Raw genomic sequence first — 18,320 nt, forward strand, 5'->3', positions numbered from 1 at the left:
GATAAAATGTTTTCAAAAGCTTAATCCTCAGATCGTCTCTGTATACTCACCACGACCCGGGGATGTACGTGTCAGCCAAGTGTGACATCTAACCTCCTAATAGTAGCTTAGAGCACGATGAAGGGAATCTGTCAGCAAAAACCTGACTATTTCCTATAACCCAACAGTTTAATCTGAGAGCCCGATTCCAGGGATGTGTCACTTATAAGGCTGGGTGCTGTAGTTTCAATACAATGCGTGTTTTATCAGCAAGAGATTATTAACTTAGTCAGGGTAATCTGTGTAACCCCACCCCAGCACTGATTGGCAGTTTTCTGCCTATGCACAGTGTACACAGGAAGCTGCCAAACAGCGGCATGGCAAGGGTTATACACAACTCCACATTTGAGCACTGCTACATCTACAGCAGAGAATACAGGGATTCTATCCAAACTGCACCAAGTAGCCCAGTAAGTGACATCACTGGAATTAGGTTCTCTGACCCGCTTTTAGATTAGATAGCACAATCTTGCTGACAGATTTCCTTTAATATTTAAGGATCGTGTTGTTTATTATTATTTTTTATAAACCCCTCATGATCTCTCTCCATGACTGTGGTTTAGTTGACTTTTAACATTTCCTCGTTGACAAGTGTTTAGCAATATCATCTAAAACCGTAAAAGTATCCGTATCTTCAGCTAAAACAAATTCCATATTAACACTGGTGAAAAAACAAGCCTCTCCTGTCCTCCAACACGGGCTCATAAAGCTGCGGCTAAATGGTTTGGAGTCCATAAAGCAGATCCATGCGGCTTCTGTAAATGACATTATTCGCCATCGCTCGGCGGTCCCGTGACAGCTCTGTGATGGAAGACTGTAGATTGTGTGTGGGCAGATCACGCTCCCTGGGACTTCGGAAGAGACTCTTAATCAAAATACAATTTTCAGTTAAGTTATTGCCCCTCTGAGTGATGGAGGAAATGGAAAGGTCAGTGACTATTTACAGATGATGATTTATCCCCCACTTTGCACCGTTCCCCATCATTGCGCTGAACTCTGCCCGTGAGCAGCACTCGCGCTGTGGCGAGGATGATGGACTATATGGAGTCTAGGAACACCACATGGGGTGGAAAGGATTGATCTTCGTTCCCATCGACTCTCCGACTGTGTGCCGTAAACAGGCTCTACCCAATAACGCTTTACTGATTGCAGCTTTAATTACGGCTCTATTTCTCCCTCTTAATGTCTCATCTCATTCTGGTGCCACGCACGGTGCTAGGAAAGCATCATCCAAATTTATCTCAAGAAAAGTCATATGTCTGGATGGCAAAGTGAAGCGTAAAGACACTGGGCAAAACAGATGGAGGAAACCAGCAGAAAAGTAACTAGGAAAAGCAAAGACGTTAATAAAGTAATGGTCACCAGATTTCACAATACAAGACAAATGCATTACTAAATAGATCTTAGACCTGATGAGGCTGGTAGACTTATGATTGTGTACTTCTGTATGAACGTTTACACCAACACGCTGTCCAACTAGCTCCTCAGCGTCCCTTCTTCCTCCTGCTGCAGAGAACTCACACTGCTAAGCACAAGCTGCAGCCAAGCATACACATGGACTCCTGATTAGTGCTGATAGTGTGCTCATTACTTGGGTGATCTCCCAGTATTTTGGGCGTGCTTGCAGATTATGTTTGAGTCACTGCAGCTGCATGATTTGCGGCTGCTAGACAGCCTGAATACATGTGGGGGTTGCCTGTTTGTTAGAGAATCCCCACATGTAATCAGGCTGTCTAGCAGCCGCAAATCATGCAGCTGCACTGACAAACAATCTACAAGCACGCCCAAAATACTCGGACAACACCCGAGCATGCTCGGAAATCTCGAGTAACGAGCGCACTCGCTCATCACCACTCCTGATCTCTCTCACTCTTTACCTGGTCTCTTTATAATTAGTATCCTACAGAGATATAGATGTGCATGGTAAATACATCAGCCTCATCAGGTCTATAAAATCTAATAGTGTGTGCTATACAGTGTGTATTGTGGAATCTGGTGACAGATCTGCTGCAATACAAATAAAAAACAAATGTGCATTTCTGATTTTCTCTCAGTCATTAAAATTGGTACAAAATGCTGCAAAGATGCCAAAAGGACTAACGAGCTGTGGATTGAAACTACTTCAAATCTTAGGACAAAATAAGCAAAATGCGCAGGAGAGCTCAGCAATCTTATTCACTCTGATGGAACTGAAAACGGCTATGCTTTCACAGCAAAAACGGGATGTGAGAACATACTCTAAGGGTGAGGTCACACTAGGTGGGTTTTTTATTTAATTTTTTTAATTTCAGAAATCTCATGCACACGCTGTTTTTTTTTTTGTCATCAGCGTCTCGTGACTTGAATGTTTTTTGGCACAATAGAGCATGTCACTTCTTTCACCGTTTTTTTTATGCATTTTTCAGAGTTTTTCATACATTGATAGTAATGGGTGGTGAAAAAATGCTGAAAATCTGAAACAAAAAATGCAGGCATCAGGTTTTGCAACGTTTTTGGGGGCCAAAACCTGGTTCAACAGAATGAGATTTTGTCACTAAACTTTATCAGCATGCACAAATGACAAATGTAGGATGATAAAAGTTCAGGAAAAAACAGCAAAAAAACACAAGCAAAACCTGTTTTTTTCAGCAGCTTCTTTCCTGCCAAGAGATCAGGTTTTAATGCAGAAAAAATACTGAAAAAACACCTAGTATGGACTTACCCTAAGGAAAGAAAAAGTAACAGGACAAAGCCATTGGGCCCCGGGATGCAGCAGATAATTGGGCTGTAACAATCTCACCCTGAATTAGGAGCGATTACCCGGCTGGCAGGAAAGTGATAACGCAGGGTTCTGAGGGTCCGCAGCCTTATTACAGGCAGTGACCCGTCGGGCTGGTTAGTGAGGTCTTGCTATCGATCACGGTACTGATACTTGAGATCATACAGTACAGGAGGAGCGGCTGGTAGGAAAATGTGCAGCTTTCAGCTCCAAAACGGATGACAATGAGGCCATTTATATGACAGCGAGTCGTATAATCCAATATTACAGCCCATAACGGTTTTAGCACCTTCCAATAGTGAAGAACGAGCTATAAAGTGAGAATTGTGGCACAGCAGCTTTATTTTATCACTCTCATACAACCTTGCATAACACTGAACGGCTGGGAAGCTATAAGACGCCAACAATAAAACGTGTGGGATTAAATGACATTTTATAGCTTGTACCTTCTGCAGCCGTATACATGGCTCGTCTGTGTATTGTCCTGACCTGCCTCCATTATGTGGTGGAATCATACACTGTGTAACTGACTTGTCAGACGGCCGTATAACACCGACGACGATCGCATCGCAGTGCACGGACTGACCGGTGGCTCTGCCGACCCAGGCGCGACAGTGACATAGAAATACATGCTGTCACGCATGCAATCGTCATGCGTGGTATTGGGCCGTCTGACGGCCCCTTACAGTAGAGAGACTAAAATTACCTTACGCTGGGCAGAAGGAGAAACATGAAACGACATGAAGTCTCCAGCAAACAAACTGACTGTTTTATGCTGCAGTTCAAATAACAACCAGAATTTACCAGGCGGTGGTGTGAAAATGCCGCTCACATCGACAGCTGGGGTATGTCCGCACAGGTCAGAGATGCTAGGAATTTTCCAAGACAAAAAAAAAAAATCTGCAATGGATTTCAGTACCAACCATGTGGATCAGATCTGAATAAATCCTAAAGAGAATCTGTCAGCAGGCTTTTACTATGTAATCTGAAACAGTGGGATGATGCAGGGACAGAGACCATGATTCCAGCAATATATATCAACGCAAACAACTCAGAGTAGTAGAGGCCGAGTACTGAAGAGATCCATAAAAATTAAAGTTTTTATTGACCACAAACAAGTTTAAAAAAACATTAAAAAGACAAATGTCCAACAGGGGACGCTAGTGTGACCATAATAGATAGATATAACCAAAATGCAGGAAAAGCAACGAATTAGATCAATGGAAGGGATTTTTCAATGTTTCAGGTACCAAGGTTCCTTATTGGGGCTTATTAAACAGGTTTACCATGCAGAAGAAAAACGCCTTATTCAGCGGCATCAGGTATATGGGCAATGTGACAGCGGTGCGGAGCAGTAACATCCAGTCTAAGGGGAAGTTCACACAGGGCGTTTTTGCAGCTTTTTTTTCTGGAGCAAAACCTGATCTTCTTGGCAGGAAAGAAGCTGCGTCAAAAACGCAGGTTAGGGTGCATTTTTTAGTTGCGTATTTGGTGCGGTTTTGGTGCCTTTTTTTCTGCGTTTTTTTTCCTCTTTGTCCAGGCTAATGTCCTTGAATTTTCAGCAGCAAAAACACAGCAAATAATGATACCTGCGCTTTTGTTGTGTTTTTGCTGAGTTTTTTCAACACCCATTCAAGTCAATGGGTGAAAAATGCTGAAAAAACACAGCAAAAATGCTGAAAGAAGTAACATGCTCTATGTCCAAAACACACAGCAAAGCACAAAATACTGATCACACAAAAACCCAATGTGTGTGCATGAGATTTCTGAAATCTCATAGGCTTTGCTGGTACTGTAAAAAGCAGCTGAAAATTAGCATTAAAAAAATGCACCAAAAAAACACAAATTCAACTCCCTATTGAGACAATTTCTGGACTGGGTATTTGAAAATAGAATAGACATCAATGGTTCATACAGATGTCAAGCCAATGTCAGAGATACCTGGATGTGAGCCCAAGAATGGAGATGGTCACCACTCGCATCCCTTCACCCCGACGCACGTTTCGCCGCCAACTTATTGAAGTCACTTCTCTTTTTTGTCTTGTGGCATTCACTATTTTTTTTTTTTACACCACACTCTTCAAAATTGCCTGTGTTTTATGAATGTGGTGTGAAATCTAAAATGCACTTCATTTTTGTTTTTGACCAGTTTTGGGGACTTATCAGAGTCTAAAGTCACAGATCCTTTGAAAAGTTGAATGTCAGTCTAAGGCCATGTTCACACGATCCTTTTTTTCATGCGGAATTGCCGCGATTTTCCCGCTGCGGGTCCGCATTACATTGTACCCTATGGAAAACAGGAACTGCTGTGCCCACAATGCGGAAAATAAAAAAAAAAAGCCGCGCTGAATAGCTGCGGGAAAAAAGAAGTACCATGTCACTTCTTTTTTCGGAGCCGCAGCGGTTCTGCACCCATTGACCTCCATTGTGAGGTCAAACCCGCAGTAAAACCCGCAGATGAAAAAAAATATCTGCGGGTTTTACTGCGGTTTGTGGTGCAGAACCGCTGCAGCAGGAAGTGCGGGGAAGCGGGCGGAAGTGCGTGGGCGGAGTGTGGCTGCCCCCCCGTGCTCCGATCCCGCCCCCCCCCCCCGTGCTCCAATCCCACCGCCCCGTGCTCCGATGCCCCCCCCCCCCCCCGTGCCCTAATCTCCCCCCCTTACACTTACCCGGCGTCCCGGTGTCCGTCCGGCCGTCTTCTCCTTGGGCGCCGCCATCTTGCAAAATGGCGGGCGCATGCGCAGTGCGCCCGCCGAATCTGCCGGCCGGCAGATTCGTTCCAAAGTGCATTTTGATCACTGAGATATAACCTATCTCAGTGATCAAAATAAAAAAAAAAATAGTAAATGACCTCCCCCCCCCCTTTGTCACCCCCATAGGTAGGGACAATAAAAAAAAATTAAGAATTTTTTTTTTTTCCACTAAGGTTAGAATAGGGTTAGGGGTAGGGTTAGGGATAGGGTTAGGGTTAGGGGTGGGGTTAGGGGTGGGGTTAGGGTTAGGGGTAGGGTTAGGGTATTTTCAGCCATTTTAACCCTAAAAAACTTCCTAGAAAACACACAGACTCTGCATAGAAAACTGCATAAAAAAAAAGGATCAAAAAAAGCATCAAAAAACGCATCAAAAAAGGACAAAAAAAGGACCAAAAAAAGGACCTGCGTTTTCTGCCAAGAGCTGCAGTTTTTTAAAAAACAGTCCTGAAAAAAAAAAGGATGGAAATCAGGAACGTGTGAACATACCCTAAAAGTTTGCCAAATTAAAACTGGGGACTGGAGATGTGACAAAAAATGGCAACATTTGCTAAAAGTGGCATTTCACAAATCTGTCTAAAACAACTGGACAAGAAAAGCAGTCAAGGATAAAGAAAAAAAACACCAACTTACAAAATGGTGCAAATCCAATAGTAAATAAGGTACAAATACTAAAGCCACTAAGGCCATGTGCACACGTTCAGGATTTCTCGCAGAAAATTCCTGAGAATTCCGGAAATTTTCTGCAAGAAATCCACATGCGTTTTTGCCGCGGTTTTGACGCGTTTTTGCCACGGTTTTGACGCGTTTTTGCAGTGTTTTTTTCTGGACACTTCCCAATGCATTTTGGAGTGGGAAATCCGCAAAAAAAAACGGAAAATTAACGAACATGCTGCGGTTTTTACCGCGATCCGTTTTTTTCGCTGAAAAAAACGCATCATGTGCACAAAACATGCAGAATTCATTCTAAATGATGGGATGCTTATTGTATGCGTTTTTTTGCGGTTTTATAGCGTTTTTATCTGGAAAAACCGCGAAAAAAACAGGGCAGAAAGATGTTACATGAACTACAAGTCACAAAGTCGAAACTCGTCCTACCTCGCTTCTTAGCTTCCGCTACCATCTCATCATACTCCTGTCGGTGGCGCAGGGTTTCATGGACGGATTTTGCTGGAAGATTCCTATAATAATAATAATAATAGTAATTTAAAAATTGCTAATGTCAATTACAATTAAGTAGTGATATGTTATGTAAGGAGGAGACAAGACATTGGAAGATTTTATTTCCACTATTAATGCAGATAACTAAATCTAAGTTCCCATTACTTTGTTTGCTTTTGTTAAATGAACACAACCTGAATTCAAGCACAAACAGATCTGTTCCATAACTGATGCAAATGGAGGCCGAGGGACCCCACTGATGGCTAGGAGGTCCATAAGGGCTTGGTTACTGAAGACCAGAAGACATGCTGAAATAGTTTTCAACACCTGAGATGATAGTGAGCAGACCCCGAAATATTAAGCTAGATGCACTTTCCCAGTAGACTGCACAATCTAGGTTCTGCCTATCAGGAACGGACTGGGGCTGAAATTCAGATCTGGCATTTGAAACCACACAGGCCCATGTTGTCCTCATCCCCATGAACCAGATGAGATATATCACTAATATTACCCTGGATGGAGGAAAGGAAGATTTTCTACAAGACCAATATGTCTAATGATACCTGTGGCCTGCTGGGGTAAGTGACGGAGTCAGCGACTTTGTGCTCCATCACAACTCTTAACAGTATGGGTGTCTTGAGAACACAGATTCTGTTAACAACGTAGCAGACAAGGTAGCCCATGATCAGCCAGGCCCTTCGGGCATTTGCCAGAATTGCCAGATGGCCAGTCCAGCCCTGCTGCCAATACTATCCAGCATAGTAGAGAATAAAAATCCAATTAAATGGTGTTAGCACAGTAAGAACACATATACTCACGCAGGTCGATCTTCTAAGATGAGAGCGGTGGTAGAGAGTGGTTCAATCTCAAATTTTTTACGTCTTATGGATTGTGCTGGGACTTTGCATGCCCTCGCAGTGCGTTCTTCATATTCCTTTAAAAAAAAATAAATACATTTGCTAGGGACTATAAAGTAGATAAAAGGAGTGGTTAGTGGAAAGAAGGTGAATATAAATATATAAATCCTAGCACAGGTAAAACATGGAGGAACTCCGCAATTTCATATTCATTATATTCATATGAAATCACCCTATTACAACACTGTAACCTTCTGTCCATTGCCCAACCTGCACACAAGTCAGCTAATGGCTCACAAGTGGTTATATTACGGAGGATATGTCAGCAGATTTCTGCTATGAAATTTGAGAGCAGCAAAATGTAGAGACAGAGACCCTGATGCCAGTGCTGTGGCACTTAATGGGCTTCTTGGTGTAGTTTTGATAGAATACCCATTTTCTTGGTGATCAAGTCTGCACGTGAGATGTAGTCCTCTAGTGAGAATCTCATGCTGATAAAACACTGACTGTATTGAAGCTTAAGCACACAGTCTAATAAGTGACATCAGTGGAATCAGGGTTTCAGCTCCTACATTATGGCGCTCTCATTAAACCTTTTGACATTCTTTTTCAAAGGGATTAAATGGAATACATCTTAGTAATGTGACAGCATTGCTGTGATGACCTAAAAAAAAAGTATATTTTTGATTGTAAGTGGGGCCCACGGATTATTGCATTTGACAATAGCTGATGACTTCCCATTTCAAAGACTTCATTTCACGCTTGTTTCATTGTAATGAGCTAGAGCTTTCGGAAAGTACAATTTTCGGTGACTCACAAAGTGATGTTAATATCCGCAGATGAGAAACTGAACGATAGAAAACCTTCCCACTTCTTCTGCGTGCGCTGCTTGTGTAAATGACTACAGGGGTGACTATGGGTCTTACAGACAATCTGGTATAAGCTGTGAGACGACTGCTGCAGGAAGGACGTCATACAAGATGGTGCGTGCCAGCATAGGTCTGTAGCCATTCTACCCCAGGTGGTGGCAGACATCCGAATACAAGGCTGCCTGTACATCAGGCTTTATGGAGGAGGAAGGGTCCTGAAGTATCCCTCACATGGACAGCTCTCGTGGATGAGAACACAACCTTTTACTTGCAACACTTATGTTCCTTATCAATAGAAGAAAGCGAGAGGTGCAAACCGGTCCCTAATGTCAGATAATCGGGGGAAGCCAACAGGTGCTGCATCACGGTTTACAGAGCATCTAATGGCCACGGCTCAGCGTTATCCTCCATGACATTGCACCTGAGTGCTACCCCTCTCCTTCCACCCCTCCCCAAATATTGGAGCACATCCTGGCTCTCCAGTCAGACTTTTGAAACAATTGTTGCTGTGGGACGCCCCACACATAGACAAATGTTGGTGACGGGTCACCCGAATGTGTGCTCCTGTGTAGGGGCGATATGGCCGAGGATGGGTGTTGGCTGAAAACTTGGCTGAAGCATTGCTTGGCCGGCGGTCACCGCTCTTCTGAACAATCACATGCACATGAATACGGTTTTGTACAATGTTACAACCCAGATTCAACTCCAACAAAGACGCTCAGTCCTGCTTCCACGGGGACAAGCTGGGAAATCTGCCAAATATTTGGATACATTGAATCAGTTAGAGAAAAACAAAAAAAACAAACAGTATTTTGTATACGTTCACATTAATACAGCGCTCTTTGCCGATTACTGCGTCAGGTTTTCTATAGGAATAACCGAAAAACAGTATTCCGAGGAGGAACCGGGCAGCCAGAGCCGTGAATGGACCAGACGGGGTCACCACGGACGCTGGGTGTGTATGTAAAAAGATGAATGTCACAGTGAATTCATTCAAGTGAATGGCTATGTCGGGGCTCCTCTTGGAGAACTATTTTGGGGGTTTCAGACAGGAACTGTGACAGCGCTCAGCAGGGCGCACAGCGTTCATGTGAACATGGCCTTACCTGCAGCCACAGCGATAACCTGATGCAAAAACCACTTCAAAATGTGCCGCGGTCTAATGGGAAGCACAACCGCAGAGCGAGAACGCAGCTGTATTCCTAGAGCCGCTCGCTTACAGTCATCACTCTCCTGCTCCTATGCGTGCAGCGTGCGGTGTCAGGGAGCAGGAGAGTGACTACAGCCAATCACTGTGCAGCGAGCGCCCACCGATCCCACCAGTACCCGCCCCAATGCCCGGAAGCGAGCGACTGCAGGGAGAATGGAACTTCCAATTACACTGCTGCTCATATGGAACAATATTTCCCTGCAGATTGCGACTATGGCTAAGGATTAATAACATTTGTTTTGGTTTTTTGCCAACAGATTCCCTTTAAATGTTTCCTACTATTTATGCAATATCATCTACACGGAAATTTTTTTTTTTTTATTGAAAAACAGAACAATTAAACTTAGTGGGTAGAAAAAACCAACGGCCCCTAAAAGAGTTCATTGGGGCTGCAGCCAAGACCCGTGTCTGACCTGCTCTTTTACCATTTTATGGGGATATTCAGTGCAGTTCTTTGACAGTGCATGAAGTGGGAAGGAGAAGTAAAAGTCATTCATTTCCATCTCCCATTCCGCTTGTATCCACTGCTGACTGCAGTAAATGCTGTGTGTGAAGTCACCTTTCTAAAAAGAAAAGAAAAAAAAAAATAACCTGGAACTACTGTCACGTAGGTAGTGGGCTGCTAAGCCCAAATGCTCCATGCAAATAAAAGTCAGCTTAAAGAGGCTGTCCAGGACTTACTTTACCTTTTCTTTTTTTAACCATGGGTCTAAAAATTCACATACAGGTAGTTGACAACTATCTGCCTTAACTGGCAGTCATCGACCACTCGTGCCGGCGATTCAGCTGTTCTACATCAACAGAGCAGCTCTTCGTCTGGGCTGCTGTCAACGGGGCATGACTGCCGATTTCATGCTGATTGACAGCAGGCTCCCCGCAGTTAGGTAGCGGAGAGCTGACAGTCAATCAGAATGAAATCGGCACTCACCCCGTCAACAGAGCAGTGTGGAAGAGAAAATGCTGCTCTGTTGATGTAACATCAACAGAGCCACTGGCAGGAGCAGTCTGTGACAGCTGAGATTGGTGCCAGTCACAACAGGCAGGTATGTAACAACTGTCAGTTCTTAGGCTCACTGTAAAAAGAAAGAAAAAAAAAAAAAGCGTCCCTGATAACACCTTGAACACACTCTGATTTTGGAGGGTCCAACTGCCCATCTGACGTGTATAGATATGTTCAGACTCTTCCCCAACAGATAATGTCGGCGAAGAGAAGGACTTGACAGTCTTACATAAAACACAGAATCCTTTTGAATTCTCTGGGGATAAGAAGTGTCTGGCAGCAGCGTACTCCCTTCTGCCCATTGGAAACTATTAAGGGCATATTCACAAGTTGTATGGTCAACTCTATGGTTTCAAAACATGCTAGATCCTCCTCCCACTCTCAGCAGACATCTAGGATCTGTCAGTTGTCCCTTCCCTAAATATTGGTGTAAAATAACATATAGCAAATGTGTATGAAGGGTTTTTCCGAGCAACAAAATCTTCGTTATTATGCTTTACTTAACATATTCCACAGCATTTTACATATATAATCACTGTCCCCATTGGGGATCACAGTCTACATTCCCTGTAAGTATGCCTCACAAACACGGAGAGAACATTGAACTCCTTGCAGAAGTGGTCTTTGGTGGGATTTGACCCCAAATCTATATGGGATTTTATTTTAGACCCGTAAGACTACAAATTTTGAAATCCTAACATGACTTTTTAAGTAAATAATTGCAATTTTCTTAAAACAATTATCCCAGAGAATCTTGTCTGAGAAGTAGATGGTATCGCTGTATTATTGGTCCATGTATGAATTATCAGTGCCTATGACAATATGCTGAGGGTTAAGCCTCCCTCTCCATACACTTTAAATGGTTGTCGGTTCCCTGGGAGCGCTCTCTCGGATTCTCCCATACACAGTAGCAGTCACTCGGCCCAGCGCTCCGGGGCGCTCTATGAGAGACATGCTGCCACGCGTCTCTAGAGGTGGCTTATGTCACAGAAAACAAAAGTTTGGCAGTCCGAGTTCCTACAAGCTGGTTCCTTATCTGTCCCGACAACCATCTGGTAGGTTCCCCATATACATTTGACAATAGGACAAACCAGTCAATATCGACAAGTTCGGCCAACGTTCGTCTGATGTGTACAGGGGGCTTTAGATTGGGCATAGACAAAGAAATGAAAAGGGCACCAGTCAGTTGTTACTTAATTCCAGGAAGAATAGCAGAGACGAGAAAAGATGCTCCAGCAGGGTTACACAATGCCAGGAGAGAGGACGGGTAAAGTGTGACTTGGGCAGCACGGTGGCTCAGTGGTTAGCACTGCACCAAGGACAACATCTGCAAGGAGGTTGTATGTTCTCCCCGTGTTTGCGTGGGTTTCCTCCGGGTTCTCTGGTTTCCTCCCACATTGCAGACATACTGATAGGGAATGTAGAATATGAGCCCCAATGGGGACAGCGATGATAATGTCTGTAAAGCATTACGGAATATGATGGCACTATATAAGTGACTAAAATAAATAAGTAAACTTAATTGTCTAGGGCATGGAGAGTACAGAGCTGTAATATATGTTGTGGATGCCAACATTAACATTCAGACGGCAGTCAGCTGCAATGTCCTTGAAAGCAGATTGTTCCATCTTGTAAAAATCACAGCTCCATTCCTCTCCTTGCTCCTGGCAACACAAATATGATGTCCCCATTTATCAGAATGATGTCATTCGGGAGGCAGCCAGAGGTTCCCAAGGTCATGCGGACCCTCCCCATGATATATTCGGGCTGGGATGAGGTCATTCCTGCAGTATCACAGGAGGATTCACGCTCGCTCGCTGCTCTCCAGGCTCCCTCACCCATGAGTCAGGCCAGCTGCAGCTCCACCTTTAGGCTGTGTGCACACGTTGCTGTTTTTTTGCGTTTTTCCCCAATAAAAACGCTATAAAACTGCAAAAAAACAGCATACAATAAGCATCCCATCATTTAGAATGAATTCCACATGTTTTGTGCACATGATGTGTTTTTTTCCACGAAAAAAAACGCAGCCTGTTCATTAATTTTGCGTTTTTTTTTGTGGATTTCCCTCTACAAAATGCATTGGGAAATGTCCGGAAAAAAACGCATCAAAAACGCGGCAAAAACGCATGCAGATTTCTTGCAGAAAATTTTCAGGTTTTTCTCAGGAATTTTCTGCGAGAAATCCTGGACGTGTGCACATAGCCTTATAGGAAGCGATTCTGCCCAAACTAGGAATTAGCCCGGAAACTTTGGTAATGGAGGAGGCAGCAATCCTCAAAAAGTATATAGCAGGAAGAAATAAAGCTACAATGGAGACCATGTTACAGATAAAGGACAAGTAGGGAAATGCAAGGGGCACATGGTCTTATGGGATATGGGGCCTCCAGACTCTTCCCCAAAAGATGATGGTGGGTGAAAGGGGATTAGGCATGTTGCATTGAAACATGCCTGATCCTTTGTCCTTATAGCAGACTAGATGGTGGCCCAATTGTAACGCATTGGGTATGCTAGAACAGGGGTCCAGAACTCCAGTCCTCAAGGCCCACCAACAGGTCATGTTTTCAGGATTTCCTTTGCATTGCACAGGTGATGCAATTATTACCTTGGCAAGACTAAGGAAATCCTGAAAACATGACATGTTGGTGGGCCTTGAGGACTGGAGTTGGGGACCCCTGTGCTAGAATATGCATGTCCACGTAGTATATTGCCCAGCCGCGTAGTATATTGCCCAGCCGCGTAGTATATTGCCCAGCCACATAGTATATTGCCCAGCCACATAGTATATTGCCCAGTTACGTAGTACAGGGGTCCCCAACTCCAGTCCTCAAGGCCCACCAACATGTCATGTTTTCAGGATTTCCTTAGTCTTGCCAAGGTAATAATTGCATCACCTGTGCAATGCAGAGGAAATCCTGAAAACATGACCTGTTGGTGGGCCTTGAGGACTGGAGTTGGGGACCCCTGACGTAGTATATTGCCCAGTGATGTAATATATTGCCGAGCTACGTAGTATATTGCCCAGTTACGTAGTATATTGCCGAGCTACGTAGTATATTGCCCAGTTACGTAGTATATTGCCCAGCCGCGTAGTATATTGGCCAGCCGCGTAGTATATTGCCCAGCCGCGTAGTATATTGCCCAGCCGCGTAGTATATTGCCCAGCCGCGTAGTATATTGCCCAGCCGCGTAGTATATTGCCCAGCCGCGTAGTATATTGCCCAGCCGCGTAGTATATTGCCCAGCCGCGTAGTATATTGCCCAGCCGCGTAGTATATTGCCCAGCCGCGTAGTATATTGCCCAGCCGCGTAGTATATTGCCCAGCCGCGTAGTATATTGCCCAGCCGCGTAGTATATTGCCCAGCCGCGTAGTATATTGCCCAGCCGCGTAGTATATTGCCCAGCCGCGTAGTATATTGCCCAGCCGCGTAGTATATTGCCCAGCCGCGTAGTATATTGCCCAGCCGCGTAGTATATTGCCCAGCCGCGTAGTATATTGCCCAGCCGCGTAGTATATTGCCCAGCCGCGTAGTATATTGCCCAGCCGCGTAGTATATTGCCCAGCCGCGTAGTATATTGCCCAGCCGCGTAGTATATTGCCCAGCCGCGTAGTATATTGCCCAGCCGCGTAGTATATTGCCCAGCCGCGTAGTATATTGCCCAGCCGCGTAGTATATTGCCCAGCCGCGTAGTATATTGCCCAGCCGCGTAGTATATTGCCCAGCCGCGTAGTATATTGCCCAGCGGCGTAGTATATTGCCCAGCGGCGTAGTATATTGCCCAGCGGCGTAGTATATTGCCCAGTTACGTAGTATATTGCCCAGCCACGTAGTATATTGCCCAGTTACGTAGTATATTGCCCAGTTACGTAGTATATTGCCCAGTTACGTAGTATATTGCCCAGTTACGTAGTATATTGCCCAGTTGCGTAGTATATTGCCCAGTGGCGTAGTATATTGCCCAGTCACGAAGTACATTGCCCAGCCACGTAGTACATTGCCCAGCCACGTAGTACATTGCCCAGCCACGCAGTATATTGCCCAGTGACGTAGTATATTGCCCAGTGACGTAGTATACAGCACAGAGCCACGTAGTATATTGCCCAGCCAGATTTGTCACAGGTGAAAAAATAAACATATACTCACCTTTCCGAGGGCCCCTTGCAGTCCACAGCAGCTTGCGGTCCCAGGGTTGGTATCAGAGCGCAGGACCTGTGATGACGTCGTGGTCACATGACTGTGACGTCATGGCAGGTCCTTCTGCCATACCATCTTTGCCACCGGAAACTGCAGCGGAATATGGCGGCCGGTGGCAGCGGCTCAGCAGACTACAGAGGGTGAGTATAGCAGGTTTATTTTTTTTAAATTATTTTTAATATTACATTTTTTACTATTGATGCCGCATAGGCAGCGTCAATAGTAAAAAGTTGGGGACACACAGGGTTAATAGTGGCGGTAACGGAATGCGTTACCCGCGGCATAACGCGGTCCGTTTCCGCCGGCATTAACCCTGTGTTAGCGGTGACCGGAGGGGAGTATGCGGGCGACAGGCACTGACTGCGGGGAGTAAGGAGCGGCCATTTTCTTCCGAACTGTGCCCGTTGCTGATTGGTCGCGGCAGCCATGACAGGCAGCTGGTGAGACCAATCAGCGAATGAATAACCGTGACAGAAAGAAGGACAGACAGACGGAAGTGACCCTTAGACAATTATACAGTAGATTAGCTTCCATGGGAGCCTATTCCACCTAATGAGTGCCCCGAGTGTACATCTTAACGGCTGACCGGGAGGTGGTGTATGGCCATCTTTAGCTCTGCTATAATGTGGCGGAGATCAGCATAAGGTGTGGTGCATAAGTTTCAATGTGGAGAAGGAGGATAGCCTTTTGTCAGACATCTTTGTTAACACCAAGCATTGGATCTCCTTTGGAGTGAGGATAAAACATTTCCATCATACCCTTAACGGTCTAATGCTTGGCCCCAACTCTGCCTGCAGAAAACTAGCTGAAGTATTGAAAGGGTGAACATGGTGAATCCTCGCATCGCGGTGACTGCACGCGGTAAGGATTCTCTGGTCATGTGACCACAACTATGTAATATGCATACTCCCAGCCACATTCCGACTGTGTCCGGCCTCGCTCAATACACTTGCATTGCGTGAGGCCACGTGACCGCGTGAAAGCAAGTCGCATACTTGCTGTCACCGGAGAATCCTCACAGTGTGCGTGATGTGAGGATTCACAAGTCTGCAGTCACATGGAGTGACTGCAGATTTGTAGCCGGACAACCCCTTTAAAGACATCATGCAAATGTCTATATCTCACGTACATGTGCCACTGTTTTTCCCCTGAATGGAACACACACTAGTATAGTATAGGGTGATATTCACATGAATGCCATTATGCACGTCTGAATGAGGTCTGAAGGGCATAAACCATCCACGTACAACATTTATCACTTATCCATCCAGTATATAGGACTGAAGGAAATAGCTGAGCGCTGTACTCTGCCATCAGCCAGTCCTATAGACGATGAATGCACGTGTGACCATTGCTCTGTTCTGGAAGGGGATCCCAGGATTGGGACCATCAGAGATCACATAGATACCACATATCTTCTGGACAGGTGACACATTTTGTTCATGGTTCATCCCCTTTAACTAGTTTTATTCTGGCCTACTGGACCTCACCACCCACAAAATACCAGGATTGGAAAAGTTTACTCCTAATATCAGTTTAGCTCCGTCCAGTCTTTTCTAGGTTATTTTTGAGCTTTTCTTTGCCATTCTATATACTTTGGTATGTGATGGCTCATACAGTGCTATATGCTTGTTATAGTCATTCATCTTTCTGTCAGGAGAACAATTTGCACAATACAAACGTGCTGTAAATGCAATGTATGACATAGAAATCCCGCACGATTACATCCCACTCCGGAATCCTCCAGATCCCAGTATACACCATCACTCTATATGTAAAGAGGAATGGTTAGCTCTCCGTGTAAGAAAATGCTGGCGACGGCAATGACCGACTACTAGAGAATATTTTCCTTAAAACTCTGTTTTTTGTCATTCCTTGGTTACTCCTGAGAAAAGTATGAACAAATCAGCATCCTAGGGTAGGGACAATTAGAATTCTTAGGTAAGAAGTCACAAACAATTTGTGCGACTAGCTATGGTGCGAGCATTGTGTGAAAAACAGTGTTACATTGAAACCTATGGGGGAAGCGCTGTGTGCAACTTACAACCCAAAATCTAACAGGATTGGATTTTTTTTTTTTATCTCTGCTCCAGTTATGTCTTCATGTGGCGTTCATAAAAACGCAAATCCACTGACGATATGCCGTAATGTAACAGCGCAATATCACATCACGCTTCACCCCATAGACAACGTCCATGTCAGTACGGAGCGTCCCGGCAGCTGACAGTCAGCACGGATTGGACAAGGTTGGGCTGCTGCCGGTCGTCAGACTATGGATAACTCACAGCATTATGGCTTTCCTTCTGAAAGGAAACGGATTGGTGCATTTATTCATAAACCGGAGGACGGCACAATGCAGAGGCTGAAGGAAAGCAGCTCTAGTGCGGATAGAACATAGGAAGTACACAGACGTGTCTCAAGAGCCGACGGATCCTATATATGGCCATGGCAAAAGTGTTGGCACCCTTGAAATGGTTTTAGAAAATGAAGTATTTCTCCCAGAAAATTATTGCAAAAACACATTTGTTGCTACACATTTATTTCCTTTGTGTGTATTGGAACAACACACACAAAAAAACAAACAGGCAAATAAGGCAAATTGGACATCATTTCACACAAAATCCCAATAATGGGCTGGACAAAATTGTGGCACCCTCAATTTAATATTTGGCTGCACACCCTTTGGACTAAATAACTGCAATCACTGGTTTCCTATAACCATCAGCTTCTTACACCACTCACCTGGAATTTTGGATCACTCTTCTTTTGCAAATTGCTCCAGGTCTCTCATGTGCAGGCGCCTTCTCCCATCAGAAATTTTAAGATCCCTACACAGGTATTCAGTGGGATTTAGATCCGGACTCATTGCTGCCACTTCAGAACTCTCCAGCGCTTTGATTCCATCCATTTCTGGCTGCTTCTTAAAGTATGTTTGGGGTCATTGTCCTGCTGGAAGACCCATAGCTTAGCTTTCTGACACTGGGCACTACATTGCGACCCAAACTCCTATGGTAACCTTCAGATTTCATGATGCCTTGCTTGCAGACAGGCAAGGAACCAAGTGCAAGGGACAGCAAAACAATCCCAAACTATATTTGAACCTCCACCATATTTGACTGTATGTACTGTGCTCTTTTCATTGTAGGCCTCATTCTATTTTCAGTAAACAGAAAAATTAAGTGCTTTTTTGGTAAACATACATTTTGGTAAACTGCAGTCAAGCTTTATTTATTCCTCTGTGTCAGCAGTGGGGGTCCTTGAGGGTCTCCTGTCATAGCATTTCATTCAAATAGCGACAGATAGTTCACCCTGACACTGATGCACCCTGAGCTTGCAGGACAGCTTGAATTTCTTCGGAACTTGATTGGGGACTCTACCATTCGGACTATCCTGCATTGCATCCTTTTTCTGTGCCTTCCACATCCTGGGAGATTAGCTACAGTGCCATGGGTTGTAAACGTCTTGATTAAGTTGCGTACCAC

General features: G+C 44.6%; 1 protein-coding gene across 2 annotated transcripts in view; it reads right to left on the reverse strand.

The window, feature by feature from the left end:
* Positions 1–18,320, reverse strand: part of TBC1D12 (TBC1 domain family member 12) — a 130,863-nt gene that overhangs the window by 22,369 nt on the left and 90,174 nt on the right. For both annotated transcript variants that reach the window (XM_069753458.1, XM_069753457.1), the window contains 2 exons: positions 7,527–7,642; positions 6,646–6,728 (listed from right to left, as the gene is read on the reverse strand). In XM_069753458.1, the coding sequence (XP_069609559.1) occupies positions 6,646–6,728; positions 7,527–7,642 (199 nt within the window). The remainder of the gene's footprint in view (positions 1–6,645; positions 6,729–7,526; positions 7,643–18,320) is intronic.

The sequence above is a fragment of the Ranitomeya imitator genome, chromosome 2 (genome assembly GCF_032444005.1).
Source record: "Ranitomeya imitator isolate aRanImi1 chromosome 2, aRanImi1.pri, whole genome shotgun sequence".
In the NCBI taxonomy this organism is placed as follows: Eukaryota; Metazoa; Chordata; class Amphibia; order Anura; family Dendrobatidae; genus Ranitomeya; species Ranitomeya imitator.